General features: G+C 48.4%; 1 protein-coding gene across 4 annotated transcripts in view; it reads right to left on the reverse strand.

Annotated features, from left to right (window-relative positions):
* Nucleotides 1–17,301, reverse strand: part of ALOX5AP (arachidonate 5-lipoxygenase activating protein) — a 34,678-nt gene that overhangs the window by 7,370 nt on the left and 10,007 nt on the right. The window contains exons 3-6 of one of the 4 annotated variants that reach the window (XM_060637432.3): nt 11,674–11,848; nt 10,974–11,044; nt 6,637–6,718; nt 7–6,214 (exon numbers count right to left, since the gene is read on the reverse strand). In XM_060637432.3, the coding sequence (XP_060493415.1) occupies nt 6,206–6,214; nt 6,637–6,718; nt 10,974–11,044; nt 11,674–11,848 (337 nt within the window). In that variant the 3' untranslated portion in view covers nt 7–6,205. Of the gene's footprint in view, nt 1–6; nt 6,215–6,636; nt 6,719–10,973; nt 11,045–11,673; nt 11,849–17,301 lie in introns of those variants that run through there. The other 3 variants (XM_060637434.3, XM_060637433.2, XM_081795423.1) reach the window with 3 other exon arrangements.

Here is a 17,301-nt window from a genome sequence, read left to right on the forward strand (position 1 = left end):
CTGGAAAAGAGAGAAAACGGTAGAAGCGGCAACTGAGATGGGCTTAACAAAGAACGTCATCAATTTGAGACACAAGGGGTTTCAATTATAGTTCCTTTTACTCAGGAATGCTCCATTGACTTCCTATGAAGAACAGAAGGGTCTCTGCTACTATTAATCACTGAACGTATTTCAGAACCAAGCTACGAGAGCCGAGACCCCAAACCCCATCATCGTTAGGGCTCTGCTCTACAGCTTCTCTGCGTTCCCCCAGTGTCCTTCTGAACCCTGATGGCATGAAGGCAGTGGGTGCTGTCGGTCGGTCGTCAGGCATTCTGACCCGGGATTAGGAACCCCAGTGACTCGTTCCGACCCTTTCTGCAGCCGCTCTGCTCCAGGAGTGCCTGCGAAGCCGTGCTGGCCGCGGTGTCTCACCCAGGACTGAAGTGCCTCTCTGAGACAGGGGCTGGTTTCACGAACCAGTGAGGCTGATGGAATCTAAAAGGTGCTTCAGGATCTGAGGGTTCAATCTATTCTCCTGAGGCTGCTTGGGAATGAGCCATGTTCACACTAATGAAAGCTGGACCCCGAGCAGCGGAAGACAGGCTCTTACATTTTAAGCGAATGGAGGTGGGGCAGAGATGTTTTAGTACATTCATATTCTTCTCTCAAAGGCTCTAAATCCTACGCTGCTTAGGCAAATCGTCAGCTGGGGTCAGGAGGCAGCTCCCCAGTGATAGGTGACCACCTAATTGTGCACAGCGGCTGCCCTGGCTTCCCTCTGAACGATCCTTTTGTGACCGCCGTGGCCGGATCCAACCCGGGTAGCGCTAGCGCGTTTGGAAAGTCCAGCCAAATGGCTCGTTAAGGCTGTTAGTAACGACCCAGTGAGGGGACCCTTTGGCAATCATGGCTGCTCAACGAGAACAGCCAACTCAGCTAAACAGGTGCGTCAGTGCTGCTGAGCATTATGGTTTTTGACATAATCAAGAGAGAGAGCAGAATTTGGCATCCCCAGGCTCGACGGTAGAAATTTTATCTTTTTGAAATGGACCCCAAAGCTTCATCACGGAACTCCTAACTTCCCTATGTCAAGAGTCTGAAAAACGTTCAGCGGTGCGACTATTTCCTTGCTACTCAAAGTGTGGGCCGAGGACCAGCAGCGTTGGCATCCACCGGGGGCTTGTTGAGAAATGCAGAATCGCAGGTCCCTCTCTGGATTCAGCGGATCCAAATCTGCGTTTTGACAAGTCCTTCCGTGACTCACAGGCCATTAAAGTTTGAGAAACATGGCTGGCCGACATTGTCCCTGCTCCTTGGCCCGCTGTGTTCTTCTGCCCCGTTCTGACCTGTTCTTCTGTCCTCGGTTCCCTGTTTACAGTCATGCTCATGAAGTGAGACCTCCTGTTTCTTTATTGGGGAGAAAAATAATATGCTCTCTAAAGAGAGCATGATGGGCTAAATTGTGTCCTCCCCTCCCCCCACCCCATTCATATGTTGAAATCCTAACCCCAATTCCTTAGGACATGACCGTGTTTAGAGACAGAATCTTTAAAGAGGTAATTAAGGTAAAACTGTAATCACCAGGGTGGACCCTGACTCAATATGGCTGATGTCCTTTAAGAAGAGAAGATCTGGACACAGACCCACACAGAAGGAAGACACAAGGGAAAGATGGCCACCCGTGAGCCAAGGAGGGAGGCGTCAGAAGAAACAAGGCAGCCAACACCTTGATCTCAGATTTCTACCCTCCGGAGACAATCAGTCTCTGTTGTCTGAGCCACGCCGTCTACGGTACTTGATTACCGTGGCCCTGGCGGACAAATACAGTCACCTGCTAATGCTGATGAGAAAGTAACAGAGTCTAAGGAAGGGCTATCTTTTAGCCAGAGAATAGAGGGTTCAGAGAAATTAACTTGTGAAAAGTCAAATATTGTGGTGGCTCAGATTTATCACAGGAATGAGGCCACCATATGCTCATTACAGAAACAAGAAAAAGCGATCTGCAAAGCTGTTTCAGAATGTGCTCGAGATAAATCTGCGGTGAAGGATGAAATGGCAGCGCCTGCTGCTGAAATAGTGGTGTTCTTGACTTCGGGGCAGCATTTTTCAAAGGTCTCAAGGCATCCCGCCCCCGAGGAGACGGCTGGGTGGTGCCTTAACTCTTCCCGGACCGTGCGAAGGGCGTGGAAGGCAAGGGTCCAGCACGTGCCCACCACCCGCAGGGCTAAGTGTGAATGGGGGTCCCCACCTCGGGCACTTCGGGAGCCTCAGTTTGAAATCTGTCCAGCCTGGCGGTGGGCGCGGTGGGGGCAGAAGGAAGGGCCGGGGTGGGGGGCCCGTGGGACACGTCCTGCATAATTAGACTGAAACCCAAGGCATCTCTGTGATTGTCTCTGGAAGCTGATACACAGTTCTCTCTAAATGGGGCGGGGAAGGTCGGAATTAAACGAAGCATCTGAGAGACAGGCATTTTATATCTGTGACTTCGTTTGTGGGGTATTGGTAACCTATTATCCAGGTGGGGAAACTGAGAAGAGACAGGTTGAATGATGTGCCTAAGGGCACACAGCCAGGAAGAGGCAAAGTGGGAATTCAAACCTGTCTGGGTGAGGCCAGAGTCCTGCTCTGTCTACCTTCCCGAGGGCTCCTTTGGAGACTAGGATTTTGTTGTTACGTTTTGAAATAAATGTACCCCCCCTCTTTTACACACACACAGCATCAAACCTACGTGAAAACATCAAAAAGGCATTATGACAGGGACACCCGAGTGGCTCAGTCGGTTGAGCACCCAACTTCCGCCCAGGTCACGATCTCTCACAATTTGTGAGTTCGAGCCCCGCGTCGGGCTCTGTGCGGACAGCTCGGAGCCTGGAACCTGTTTCAGATTCTGTCTCCTTCTCTCTCTGCCCCCCCGCCCCCCAACTTGTGCTCTCTCTCTATCAAAAATAAATAAAATAAAATAAAAAATTCAAAAAGGCATTATGACAGACAATTCCCATCTCGAATGTGCCTAAAACTTCGAGGAGGAGGAGGTGTGGTGTGAGGTGTAGCTGGGGCCAGGCACCAGGACCCCTGAGCTCCAGCCCCCGCTCCCTGCTGTGTGGCCTTGGGCAAGTCACTGACCCTCCCCCGCCTCACATAAAAATATATACAAAATGTGGGTGGAAAAAGAAAACTGCATGGTCCCATCTGGCCTTAAAATTCTGTTCTTTTCAGAAAGGAAATACCACTTTAAACCCGGTAACTTCTAAAGGGAATAAAAATTGTAAGGCCCACGAGAACAAGATATTGTTCCTCTGCTCACCCACATATCTCCAATAAATCAGGCCCTCCAGAGATTTTTGTCAAATGAATCATTCTCAGAAAAGAGGCATGAACAGCCTTCAGTGATTCCCACACTGTGTGCAGAAGTTGTTAAAATGCATACTCCCAGGCTCCTACCCTAGAGATTCTGATTCGGTACGTTGAGGGTGAGGCCCAGGAATGTCTATTTTTAACAAGCACCCCCAGGCAATTCTTGGTGCACTTGGTTGTTGGTTGGTGGGTTGGACTTTAGAAACACCAGCCTTGAGGGGCGCCTGGGTGGCTCAGTCGGTTAAGCGTCCGACTCCGGCTCAGGTCATGATCTCACAGTTCGTGAGTTCGAGCCCCGCGTCGGGCTCTGTGCTGACAGTTCAGAGCCTGGAGCCTATGTCTCTTTCTCTCTCTGCCCTTCCCCTGTTCATGCTCTCTCTTTCTCTCTTTCTCTCTCTCTCTCTCTTTCAAAAATAAATAAACATTTTTTTTAAAAAGTCAAGTAAAGGTAGATGATAAAAGGCAAGCAGTCTTGTAATATAATGCCAACTGCCGCTGAGTTTGGGTCCCGATAGTAGCTTAGAATGAAAGGGGAAGAAACTAAAATTCATTTTTTTTTTGAGAGTCAGACAATGAGCGGGGGAGGGGCAGAGAGACAGAGGGAAAGAGAATCTCTGGCAGGCTGCATGCTGTCAGGACAGAACCCAACACAGGGCTCGATCTCACGGCCCTGAGATCTGAGATCTGAGACCTGAGCTGAAATCAAGAGTCGGACGCTTAACCTACTGAGCTATCCAGGCGCCCCTGAAATTCACGTGGTTTGAGATGCTACAAACTACCTAATCAAAACAGGGAGAAAAGTGTCAGGGAGTAGGATGTGGGGCTGAGAATCAGAGCCATAAGCTTCTAGGAGGGACAAAGGTGGGGGCTCCAAAATTCCAGAAGGAAGAAGCTTCGGTGGGGGAGACACATCAAGGAATGTCATGCCCACCCATTGCACCCAAAATGACACTAGAACTTCTGATGTGGATAGGGCCAAAGCAACTTCTGGGGAGGAGCAAAGGTGATTGACAGCCCCCGGGAGAAATTCCTGGAAGGGTCTCCCTGAGCAGTATCTTCCTCTATGGTGAGCCCAAGAACTAAAGCAGATCCCGAAGACATTTGGCCATTAGAGCATCTGCAGAGAACAAGTGCGACACGGCCCAGGGACAGAAGTGGGGATCCGAAAGAGGGGGTCCACGGTGGAAGAGGGTATTAGCACATAGTTTCCAGAAGGCAGAGTTGAAAATCCTCTTGGACCTAGCCATAGAGGCTCTCGGAGTTGCATCTACCTCAAACTATATGTCGGTCTAGATTAGGATTAGACATTTCATCCCATAGATGTCATATCTCCTGATGCCAATAGCTCCGAACTCTGTGTTCAGAAGTATTGTGAGGCCGTGTTTGGTCTCAGCAGGAAGGAGCACCGTGATGGATGAGTAATGAAGGCTGTGGGTGCGGGACAGGTGAGAAGGCTCTGAAGGCACCACAGACAGTGGTAAAGGGGCCGGTGGGATCTCACGGGGGAGACTAGGACAGGATTTAAGACGTTAGGCCAATTACATTTTAATGAGGTCCAGGGAAGTCTAGTATTTTTAAGGTTTTAAGTCTAGATCTTATTATTTTTTGCCACCTCGGTTCATTCCCTAGCAGTGATTACCTTTAAAACGCAGAGAGCCTACGGGCAAATCAACAAATGTTGTCATGCTCCACAGATTGTCTTAGAATTAAAGCGACTTTAAGATCTCAGGCGAGAGGTGACAGGCGAAGAGAACAGTGACTGGGCCAGACCCCGGAGACTCTGCGGAGGAAGACAGGGATGCACGGGGAGGCAGCCCAAGAGAGCAGAACCCCCTTATTTTACTGATAGACACCCCACCACCCCTCGCTTCTTGACAACAGGTGCTCTCCCGGGAAAAGGCGGAATAGAGGCTTTCCAGAGTGGAAGAGAATGAGGAATATCATTTATGAGAGTGTTGATAAGGGTAAGAGAGATAATGGAACTGTGGTTTTCAAGGGTAAATAAGAACCCCACTAGAGAGGAATGAATAGCAGACGAGCCCAGGAAAGAATCTCTGAGAGACGAGTCATTCTTCTCCTGGCTGCAGCTCGCCATCACCCCCCCGGCCCCCAGCCATTTAGTTTCACAGGCTCCCAAGGTCCCCAGATAGAATGCTTTCACCTGCCGACCTCCCGGGATGTCAATGTCTTTGTCACCGCTGCAGATGTTATCTAAACGGAGAGCCCATTAACCGCGAGAGGAGGGTGCTATCATAAGAGACAGGGGGGGACGTGAAACTAGACAAGGGAGAAAAATGGAGGGGAGGGCTGGAGTCCCCACTGGGGCAGGCGGCAGCCTCCCAGAACACACGCCTGGCTCCTAGAGCCCTGCTGGTACGTTAAGAATTCGAAAGAAGTGGGAGCGCCTGGGTGGCTCAGTCAGCTAAGTGTCCGACTCTTGATTTCAGCTCAGGTCACGATCTCACGGTTCACGAGTTCAAGCCCCACATCGGGCTCTGCGCTGGCCACGCGGAGCCTGCTTGGGATTCTCTCTCGCCCTCGCCCTCTCTCTCTGCCCCTCTGCTGCTCACTCTCTCTCTCTCTCTCTTTCTCTCAAAAAATAAATAAATAAAAAACATTCTAACAAGAATCCTGAGGAACTGGTGGCAGACTATAACATGTCTCCTGTAAGTATCCTCATTTATTTTATGGAAATCCGGATTTCCCAAACCGGGTGTAGCCAAAGTTATAGCTGCTGCTCTGGGGCTTTCCGTCTGGCAGCCTCCATCAGCCATGCAACGGGGACTCTATTCACAGGCTCCGTCCTCTGAGTGTTCGTGCGTCCTATTTTTGCAACATTCTTCCTGCTGGTCCCTGGAAAATCTGTTACTCAAGAGAACTGATCACAAGGTGCGCGTTTTAGTTCTCACTTCTTTAGGCAAACAGTGAAACGCTTCACTCACCGGAGGCCTTGGGAAGCCAGACCCAGAAAGTCAGACTCTGAAGGGTGGGAGTAGAGCAGGGGGCAGAGGGGGTGCAAGAATGGGCAGCGGGCGGTGTGAAAGCATCCTTCGTGGGCCCGACGCCACGTGGAGGAATTTGTTACTGGGCGTAGGAATCAAGTCCCCCAGCTGTATTTGCCGAGCCCGCAAAGTTCAGGGGGCAAAGGGGGGAGGGATACTATAGCCTTCACCCTCCAGCCCCGAGTGACCCCCCGCCCAGAGCCTTAAATCTTGGGCAGAATATGGTGGTGAACGATCCCTCTTCTTGCTCAAAAAGCGTGGCTCACACCCTGGTTCTTAAACAGTCCCAGTGGCCTACCTCTGAGTTCTCTCCCCCAGGTAGCCGACGAAGTATTTTTGCCTCACGAACAGGTACATCAGGCCAGCAAAGGCGGCGGGAACTAAGTGGAGAAAAGGAAACACCCGTGTGAGTTTCACAGATGCCAGAACATGCTAAGTTAGCATGGTATTAATCCAGTCATTACACAACGAATGCTGGTCACAAAATCTAGCAGAAGCCTCAAGTGCTGGCAGCTGGGGCTGAACTTCAGCAAAAGCCCAGGGCTGGTAGAAACCTAGGACCTCGATGATAGTAATGTTACTTTCTACGGGCATCGTGGTACAGTTTACAAAGTGTTTTCCTGCCCATCATCTAATCTGAATCCTTCGCACCTGCCCAATATCATCTTTGCTTATTCGAGATGTGAAAACTTGGGCTTCAGGGGTCAAAGGGCTTGTGTAAGACTGCCAGGTGGGATGGGTGGTGTGTGTGTTTGTGTGTATGTGTGTGTGTGTGCGTGTGTGTGTGATGTGGTCCAGGGCAGGGGATGGGGAACCAGACCCGAACCCCAAGCCCAGCTCTAGGCTGGCTCTCTTAAAAGTATACCCTTCCCCTCTGGGCCACCAGGCAGTGCAATGCTCAACCTTTTCTGAAAAATTGCTGCCAATTCAGAAAACATCTGTAGGGAAGGAGATTCCCTTTGCCTTCTAGTCCCCTGAGGAGCACCCGTGAGCATCGGGAGTCCTGAACCTTGGATTTGAGAGTTAGAAAACCCAACCCCACAAGAACCATTTGGATCAGGAGCTAATACTTAACTCATTCTACATCTGGACAAAGGGCTGATTGCAGCTTTCCTACCTCTCAGGAATAATTATGAGGGTGATATAAGTGCATGGGTATAAAAGCACCCTGAAGACCTGCCAGCATTATTCAAATGCCAAATTAATTGTGTCGACAGAGTGCTTTTTATATGTCAGGCACTGCCCCCAGGCACTTTGGGTACTTGGGTCTCCGATCCTCCCAGCCCCCTGGTAAAGAGCGTATCACTGTCGCCATTGGGCAGATGAGGAAATTTAGGCTCAAGGAAGTCAGTTTGCCCAACTGCACTTACCAGACCAAAAGACCCATGAGGACACACATCTTTGGCCAGCCATCATCTCTGTGCTTGGCATAGCGCCTGGCACATAGTGGCTTTCAAAAATTATTTGTTAAGTGAATTAATAAACGTCAAGTAAGCCAAAGAAAAGATTGTTAAAAAGAAAACCACACACCCAAGATGGCATCAGTTAGGCCAAGTCCCCAGACCGGGCTTCCTATCTAACCTGATAGCAATTTCCATCTCCCTCCAAAATGCAGTCTTAATCTGTAGTCAGGAATTTTCTGATCCGAGCCAAGGCAGTCATGGGTCGCATGGGCCCTCTCCCACGTGGGGGATGGAAGGAAGGTGAGGTCTGCAGGATAAGGGCCCCTCCTCTCCTCTCTAAGGGAAAGAAACCTTGCCCGGAAAAAATCCTTTTCTTTTGCTGACAACTTTCTTGCCTCACCCTCCTTCCTATAAAAACCTTCCATTTTGTACAACCCCTCTGCACCCCCCTCTGCTTGCTAGATGGGGTGCTGGAATCGTGAATCCTTTAATGAAGCCGATTAGGTCTTCAAATTTATTCGGTTGAATTTTATTTTTTAACAAGGTGGAATCTGAAACCAAGTTTGTATAATTTTAAAACCGTGTTACCACCACCCGTGCCATCAATAATCACATTTACTGGGCTTCTATTGTTAGGTTGAACTATATGAAACTGCCATTTTTGTGGATCCTAAACTGTCAGGCATCAGCAGTTTTCTATGGTTCAATCTGATATATGCCATGCACTATGTCAGGGACTTTATGCACAGTCTCTCAAGCATCCTGGGAACTCAATTATTCCTGCTTTACAAATGGGGAAACTGAGGCTTAGGAAGGATGAGTGAAGAACAGCCCAGGGTCACAACACCAGCAATGAGTGTCCTCACAATAGTCTCTAGGGATGCCTGAGTGGCTCATTTGATTAAGTATCTGACTCTTGATTTTGGCTCAGGTCATGATCTCACAGTTCGTGTGTTAGAGCCCTCCCATCAGGCTTTGCGCTGACAGCGCGGAGCCTGCTTGGGATTCTCTCTCTCCCTCTGTCTCTGCCCCTCCCCTGCTCATGCATGTGTGCTCTCTCTCTCTCTCTCTCTGTCCCTCTGTCTCTCAAAATAAAGAAAGAAAACACTTAAGAATTAAAACAAAAAAAAAAAAAAAAAAAAAAGAACTGTCTCCAGTCGTCAATCCCCAGACCCTCCCAAAACACTAGTGTTATGTGACAGGTAAGAAAACCAAAACACAAAAGAAACCACTTATGAAGTTCATGCTATTATCTGAAAGTCACGAAACTGTCACAATTCACAATCTGCCCTGAACAAAGTTTTTCCTGGTTTGTCCCATCTGGATGGCTCTGCTCTAACTTACCAGCACATCTCTCTCTCAACGGGAGCTAAACTGAACATGAGCTCACAAGAGTCAGGGGTGGAAAATGGCTGTGCTCATGCCTCGTGGACCCACCAGGCTGCCTGGAACAGTAGGAAAAGCACAGTGGGTTCGAATCTGGACTCGAAAATTCTGAGGTTTGAGCAAACCGCTTGTCCCTCTGGGACTCGGGCTCCTGCTCCTGTAAAGTGAAGAATCTGGGCTAGAATGATCTCTGAGGTTCCTTTTGACTAAACAATCCAGTAATTTACTATAGAGCGTAAGAAGTGACGATTACCGAAGAGGGTTTACTGACACTTTTGACCCCTAGCAATGCCAACAACTGTTTGGCAGAAAATGCATAGTCCCGGGGTTCTGAAACACCTTCACACTCCCTTTGTATTTATCTAGCTAGAACAACTCTAGATCCATCTGTATGGAGTATCATCTAGGACCTAAAAGGAATCGTAACTCCTCGTATAAGCATAGTTTGGCTTGATTTTTCAAGTGACGCCAGACACGTTTCCTGTTTCACTCGGGATAGATAGTGGTAAATAAATAGTGAGTGATGACGGCCTTATGGAGCACGGGAGGAGGCCACATGCTGTCCCTGAAGGAGTTTCTGCTGCCATCCCTCACGTCTGTTCTCTGTCCCTGCGCCTGATTCCTTTCCTTCATGGCTCTTCTCACTCTCGGCAACAATGTATCCATTCGCTTTTTTTCCTGTGGTTCATCTCACCAAGTGCCATGTGCTCGGCCACTACGTCTTGTTATTTATCACCGTGTAGCTAAGCACAGGGCTTGTCACGTAGGAGGTGCTCAAGGTCTATGCATCATATACGTGGATAATGCAGAAAAGCCCTGGTGCAAAATCCAGGACTTAGCGCCAGAGACCTGGGCTCTGTTTCTGACTCTGTTATTCACCAGCTGAGTAACCTTGAGCCCGTCAACTCATCTCCCTGAACCAAAGTGTTCTCCAGGCGAATAGAGGGAAGGGCGCCTGGGTGGCTCCGCGGGGTTAAGCGTCTGGCTCTCGGTTTGGGTTCAGAGCCTGTGTGGGACTCTCCCTCTCCCTCTCTCTCTCCCTGCCCCTCCCCCACTCACTCTCTCCACCACTCTCAAAAAGAAATAAAGAAACTTAACAAAAAGATAACAGAGGGAGATAATACGCCCTCTACCTACTCCCTCAAGTGGGAGAAGAGGTAAGGATTAAAGAGTCCCTCGGGGGACACTTGTGGCCTTTTCTTACACACCCCCGCGGGGGGCCGCATTGTGGAAGCTGGCCAGGTCACGCCAGCCCCCCCTCCCCGCCCCCCGCCAGGCACAGTGCCGATCTCCAAAGGGGACCCGAAAAACACGACTCTGGTTTCCTGGTCCTTTTAAGTCAACTCTGGGAGTCAACCTGCTGAAGTCAAGACCGTGGGCGGCTGCTAACCCCAGAGAAGGCTGGGGACCTGGAATCCGGCCCGTGGCTCTGCAGACCCAGGCCCGACAGAGGACCTGCCACCCTGCCAGCTTATTAGCAGAAGAGCAGAGTGACGTTGGTCCCAGAATAGATCCCTCAGGCGCCCTCATTTATAATGCCCTTGTATCTGCGCTAACACTGCTTAAGGATTCTGAGTCACATTTAGCCTTAAACCACCCTTGTCGGCACAGAAGCTCTCAACCAGCCACCGGGGAGCAAGCATTAGCAATGCATTATCGCACCCGCTCCGCACAGGCGCAGAGCATGCCTGAAACACGACCTCCCGAGGGTTCTCACCTCTCCGAGGGCTTCACGGGGATCGGAGCTGGAGGTCAAGCAAAGTCTTTTCAACAAAAGAGCCCGCGTTTGAACCTCCCCACGGCACACGCTCCAGAAAGAGAACACACAAGGAGAAGCCAGAGTTACCTTGGCTGCAGAGCAGCCCTGCGCTCCAGAGCACGACAAGGAACGTGGGGTACGCGTCCACACAGTTTTGGCTGTAGAATAAAAAAAAATAAATAAATAAGGAGAAGAAGCATTAGGAAACACGCTACCGCGGCACCGTCTGAAAATCACCTGAAACCCCAAGCCGATAATCACCATCACGCATGAAGCACGAACCCCATTCATGACTCCACTTATGAGACATAGGCAGTGGTATAAAGCAAATACATGCTCAGAATCCATTTAGTCCCTTCCTCAGTGAAGCCAGTCGGAGACTCGGTTTCTTGATGGATTCGTTTTGGCAGGGTTCCTGCTCCTGGCTGTGCCAAAGTGCTTCTTGGAATTGAAAAGTGAGCAACACAGACAGCAGGGCTGTGGCAGCTGTCAGGATTGGGGGTGGGGGGTGGGGGGTGCAGGAGAGAGGAGCCCAACTGAGAAACCTTTGTCAGACACACAAGTCAGCTCAGACCCACAGGCGAGGCTGGGGAGGGGGGCGGGGAGATGAGCTTCGAGCGTGAAAGAAACCAGGGTCGATTCAGAAAAGCTGACGCTCAGAAAGGTCTCGTGCTGGTGGTGCGATAGCCGTGTTCAGGGCTCAGTCTTCACTCTCGGGGAGGGGCCCTCCCCTCACACCAGCCACCATGCTGATATTTTACACCCTTTGTCCCCCCCGGACACTCACCGCAGCCGTGTGAGCGCGCAGGGTGACTGCATGCGTTTTCTGCGGCTGCTGGAACAGGTAGCCCCAAACATCGGGGCTTAAAACAAGACAAATCATCTGGAGGTCAGAAGTCCAAATGGGTCTCACTGGGCCACGGTCAAGGTGGGTCAGCATGGCTGCAAGCCTGCTGGAGACCCTAGGGAAGAATCCGTTTTGCCTTGCCTTTCTCAGCTTCTAGAGATCACCTGCATTCCTTGGCTTGTGGCCCCCTTCCAACCTCAAAGGCAGCAGTGGCCGAGAGGGTCTTTCTGACACCCACTTCTCCGCCTCCTTCCTTCACAGTTAAAGAACCCTTGTCAGGGGTGCCTGGGTGGCTCAGTCGGTTAAGCGTCTGACTTCCTCAAGGCATGATCTCGCAGTTCACGGGTTTGAGCCCCGCGTCGGGCTCTGTGCTAACACCTGAGCCTGGAACCTGCTTCAGATTCTGTGTCTCCCTCTCTCTCTGCCCCTCCCCCACTCTCTGTCTCTCTCTCAAAAATAAATAAACATTAAAAAAGAAAAGAATCCTGGTGATCCCATTGGTTCCACCCAAGTAATCCAGAGTAATCTCTTGATTTTAAGGTCAGGTGGTTAACGATCTGAATTCCTTCTTGCCATGTAACAGAACCTACAGGTTCCCAGGGTTGGGATGTAAAGATGTTTGGGGGCTCTTTATTCAGTCTACCACAGTTACCCTCATTTTCACATGAGAAACTGAGGTTGGGAGAAGTTGACTAACTGCTGAGTGTCACTGAGCTACAAGGTGGTGGGACCAGGATGCACGTCCTGGTCAGTCCAACTCTGTAACCATATCTGTTAGCTTTTCGACTACACTAAAAAAATAGCAAATATCCTCTGGAAAAGTTGACAGTCTCGGTCAGGACCATCAATATGCACATCCACATTGGTAAAAACCCTCAACAAAGTAGGGCCAGATGGAACATACTTCAACATCATAAAGGCCACATATGAAAACACCCACAGCTAATATCATACTCAATGGGGAAAAACTGAGAGTGTTCCCTCTGGGGTCGGGAACAAGACAGGGATGTCCACTCTCACCATGCACTATTTAGCATAGTACTGGAAGTCTTAGCCTCAGCAGACAACAAAAGGAAATAAAAGGCATCCAAATTGGCAAGAATGAAATCAAACTTTCATTATTTGCAAACAAGATGATATTCTATGGAGAACACTGGAAAGACTCCACCAAAAAATTGATAGAACTAATACGAATTCAGCAGAGTCGCAGGATATGAAATCAATGTACAGAAATCTGTTGCATTTTTCTACGCCAATCATGAAGCAGCGGAAAAAGAAATCTAGGAATTGATTCCATTTACAATCACACAAAAACAATAAGATACCTCGGAATAAACCTAGCCAGAGAGGTAAAATATCTGTACTCTGAAAACCGTAGAACAGTTATGGAGTATCTTGAAGAGGACACAAAGAACTGGGAAAATATTCCATGCTTATGGACTGGAAGAACAACCATTGTTAAAATGTCTATACTACCCAAAGCAATCCATACATGTAATGCAATCCCTATCAAAATACCACCAGCATTTTTCACAGAGCTAGAACAAACAGTCTTAAAATATGTATGGAACCACAGAACACTCTGAATAGTCAAAGCAATCCTGAAAAAGAAAAACAAAGCTAGAGGCATCACGATTCGGGACCTCTAGCTATATTACAAAGCTGTAGTCATCAAGACAGTATGGTACTGACACAAAAACAGACACATAGATCAGTGGAACAGAATAGAAGATCCAGAAATGGACCTACCACTACATGGTCAACTCACCTTTGACAGAGCAAGAAAGAATACTCAATGGAAAAAAAACAGTCTCCTCAACAAATGGTGTTGGGAAAACTGAAGAACAAGGTGCAGAAGAATGAAACTGGACCACTTTCTTACAGCATACACAAAAATAAATTCAAAATGGATGAAAGACCTAAATGTGAGGCAGGAAACCATCAAAATCCTAGAGGAGAACACGGCAGCAACTTCTCTGACCTCGGCGGTAGCAACGTCTTACTAGACATGTCGCAAGAAGCAAAAATGAACTCCTGGAGCTTCATCAAGATAAAAAGCTTCTGCACCGTGAAGGAAACAAACAACAAAACTAAAAGGCAGCCTACAGAATGGGGGAAGATATTTGATAAAGCACTAGTATCCAAAATCTATAAAGAACTTGTCAAACTCAACACCCCAAAAACAAAAAGACCAGTTAAGAAATGGGCAGAAGGGGTGCCTGAGTGGCTCAGTAGGTTGAGTCAGTTAAGTCAGTCCAACTCTTGATGTTGGCTTAGGTAACAATCTCATGGTCATGAGATCGAGCCCCATGCCGGGCTCCTCATTGGTCATGGAAACTGCTTAAGATTCTCTCTCTTCCTCTGTCCTTCCCCATCCTCAAAAAGAAAGGAAAGAAAGAAAGAAAGAAAGAAAGAAAGAAAGAAAGAAAGAAAGAAAGAAAGAAAAAGAAAGGAAGGAAGGAAGGAAGAGGAAAAAATGAGCAGAAGACATGAATAGATGTTTTTCCAAAGAAGACATCCAGATGGCTAACAGACATATGAAAAGATGTTCAACATCACTCATCATCAGGGAAATACAAACCAAAACCACACTGAGATACCACCTCACACCTGTCAGAATGGCTAAAGTGAACGACTCTGGAAACAACAGATGTTGGCGAGGACGTGGAGAAAGGGGAACCCTTTCGCATTGTTGGTGGGAATGCAAACTGGTGCAGCCACTCTGGAGAACATATGGAGGTTCCTCAAAAAGTTAAAAATAGAACTACCCTATGACCCAGCAATTGCGCTCCTAAGTAGTTACCCAGAGGATACAAAAGTACAGTTTCAAAGGCAGTGCCTGTACCCCAAAGTTCACAGCAGCACTATCAACAATAGCCAAGCTATGAAAAGAGCCCAAATGTCCATCAACTGATGAATGGATAAAGAAGACGTGGTATACATAAATACAATGGAGTATTACTCATGCTGTGTGCAATGACGTGGATGGAGCCAGAGGATATGCTAAGCAAAATAAGTCAGGCAGAGAAAGACAAATACCCTATGCTTTTACTCATATATAGAATTTGAGAAACAAAATAGATGTACATACGGGAAGGGGGAAAAAAGAGAGAGGGAAACAAATCACAAGGCACTCTTTATGATGAGAACAAACTGAGGGTTGAGGGAGGGAGGTGGGTAGGGGATGGGCCAGATGGGTGATGGGCATTCAGGGAGGGCACTTGTCGCGTTGAGCACCGGGTGTTGCATGTAAGTGATGAATCACTCAATTCTACTCCTGAAAACAATATTACACTATATTTGAACTAACTATACCTTGGATAAACACTTGAAAAAAGAAAAAAAATACACGCACATCCGTGGAAAAACCACCTTACGAGACATGGAAGCGTGAATGGGGAAGGGCAGTGCAATGGAGTGGAAAGGGCACGTGACTAAGGTTTCACCTCTGACCTGACATTCACCATCTGTTTGTCAATGGCAAAATAATCACTTTGGATGTAGTTTTCTCACCTGAAACACTAAGAGACTGATAGTAACTCTAAGATCCACGGAAGCTTTAAGAGTTGATGCTCTAGTGAGGTGGTCCTCAAAGTGTTGTCCCTGGATCAGCAGGCATCAGAAATACCTGGGAACTGCAAGTGTTAATGCCCATCTGAGACCTACAGAATTAAACACTCCAGGGGTGGGGCCCCGCAATCTGTGTTTTAACAGGCTGTTTTAACAGGCCCTCTAGGTGACTCTGAAGCACACTCAAGTTTGAAAAACACTGGTCTAATGTCACTCAAACTAACAGGCAAAGCAAAGATGCACTCTTCAAAGCGTATTTGGCCTTTCATCCGAATTCCTCCCTTGGATTCCTTCATCTGGACCCTCCCCGATCTGGTTCTCATGACTTTCCTCCTAAATCGGCGACGGACCCTTATTCAGACTGATAGCATCTCATGCCTCAGTGGTACCATTGAGAACTCTGGAATGACCGAGCCCTGGTCCATCCCCCGCAGAGAACCCAGAGAGGATGTGCCGTGTCCCTGACCACAGGAAGTTTCGTGTCCCTCTGACGATCAAAAGATCCGCCACCGGAGAGGTCAATGAAATTAAAGGTAAGAAAGCAGCGTATCCTACCCTGGGATACAGGCACAGGGGAGAGAGCACAGCCCCGCTGAGCTTGCTGGGTACCCAGGGGTTTCACTGATCTAGCGGACACAGTAGTACTTACGTAAGTACTTCTGTGTCTCATTCCCAAAGGTGGAGAAAAACAAAAGGGAAAATACGAGTCCTTTTTTCCACGAACACATTGATGGTGTGGTGCATCATGTTGAACACAGCACAGTGACCTGTCCACAAACCCGGCAAGCGCCTCAGAATCAGACCCGGAGGAAGGGCAGGAGCCTTGAACCGACTTATCATTTGGGGTGAAGTACTCAGCAAACAAACAGGTCCCGTACGCAGCTATGGAGCGCCCCAACGTCACAGCTATTACGTATTAGAGGAACAAACCCACAGCCTTGGGACTGAGAATGTGACCCTGGAAAACTAGGTCACGTTATTATTTATTTAACTGAATAATGTTCTATGTCTGATGGGATCTAATACCTGAGGCTCCAACAGTTTGACGATCTATTAATGCCAAAGATCGCCCCTACGTCCTCCTCATTCACGTGCTTCTGGTTTTGTTTGTATTTGAGTACTGGTTTGGGCTGGGTGATGCAGTTTTTCAAAATGCTTAATTATCTAAGGAATTTGCTCATTAGAGAGAACGGTATAGTAATGTGACATTGGATCAGTCTTTCAATCATTCCTGCCTGTTGTCTCAAGTCACCCGGGTCCCTCATAAAACACAGTCTGTCTGGATTGGAATGAAACTCCCAACTCCTGTCCCTCGATCTAGCTCAAGCCAGTCTTTTCCCGATCCAGAGTCTCTGACCCGTCTTCGATCCACAGCTCCCCACGCATATGTCCCTCCTTGACAGAGAGCCACCGCCGGGCTGAATTCAAGTGGCATTGGTCAGTGACAGGGCCGTCCCTTGAGGTGGAGCCGGATGGATGTTCACACGCTCTTTAAAGGCACAAAGCCTGGGTCCGATGCCTAGTCTGCCGCTGCGTGAGTGCACTGAGCCTCAGTTTTCTTCATCTATAAGAGGTGAGTGGAGACGTAAGTAATTACCGCCCTGGCTTATAAAAATAAAATGAGATAGAGCGGTGCCCAGCCCAGAACAAGCATTCAATAAACGGTGACTGTTACCTCTCCAATGTCTTCCTTCTTACAGTCCCCAGTGGAAATGCCTTTCCTGCGGACAAATTATTATTACTCCAAATTTTCTTTTGTGGAGGGTTTTGTGCCGTTCTTTCTACGAGACAAAATTGACAGGCCCATCTCGGCTCTCTTCATTTCCCCAGGTCTGATTCTGAGGCACTTGCCCGATTTGTCGACAAGTCACTCTGCTGTGTTCATGGAGAAAAGGACTCATATTTTCCCTTTTGTTTTTCTCCACCTTCGGGAAGAAGTGCAGGAGAACTTACTAAGGGTTTTGTTTAGGTTGACTGCAAGCAAGTAAATGATCACTA

This window comes from Panthera onca, chromosome A1, assembly GCF_046562875.1.
Source record: "Panthera onca isolate mPanOnc1 chromosome A1, mPanOnc1 haplotype 2, whole genome shotgun sequence".
Taxonomy (NCBI): domain Eukaryota; kingdom Metazoa; phylum Chordata; class Mammalia; order Carnivora; family Felidae; genus Panthera; species Panthera onca.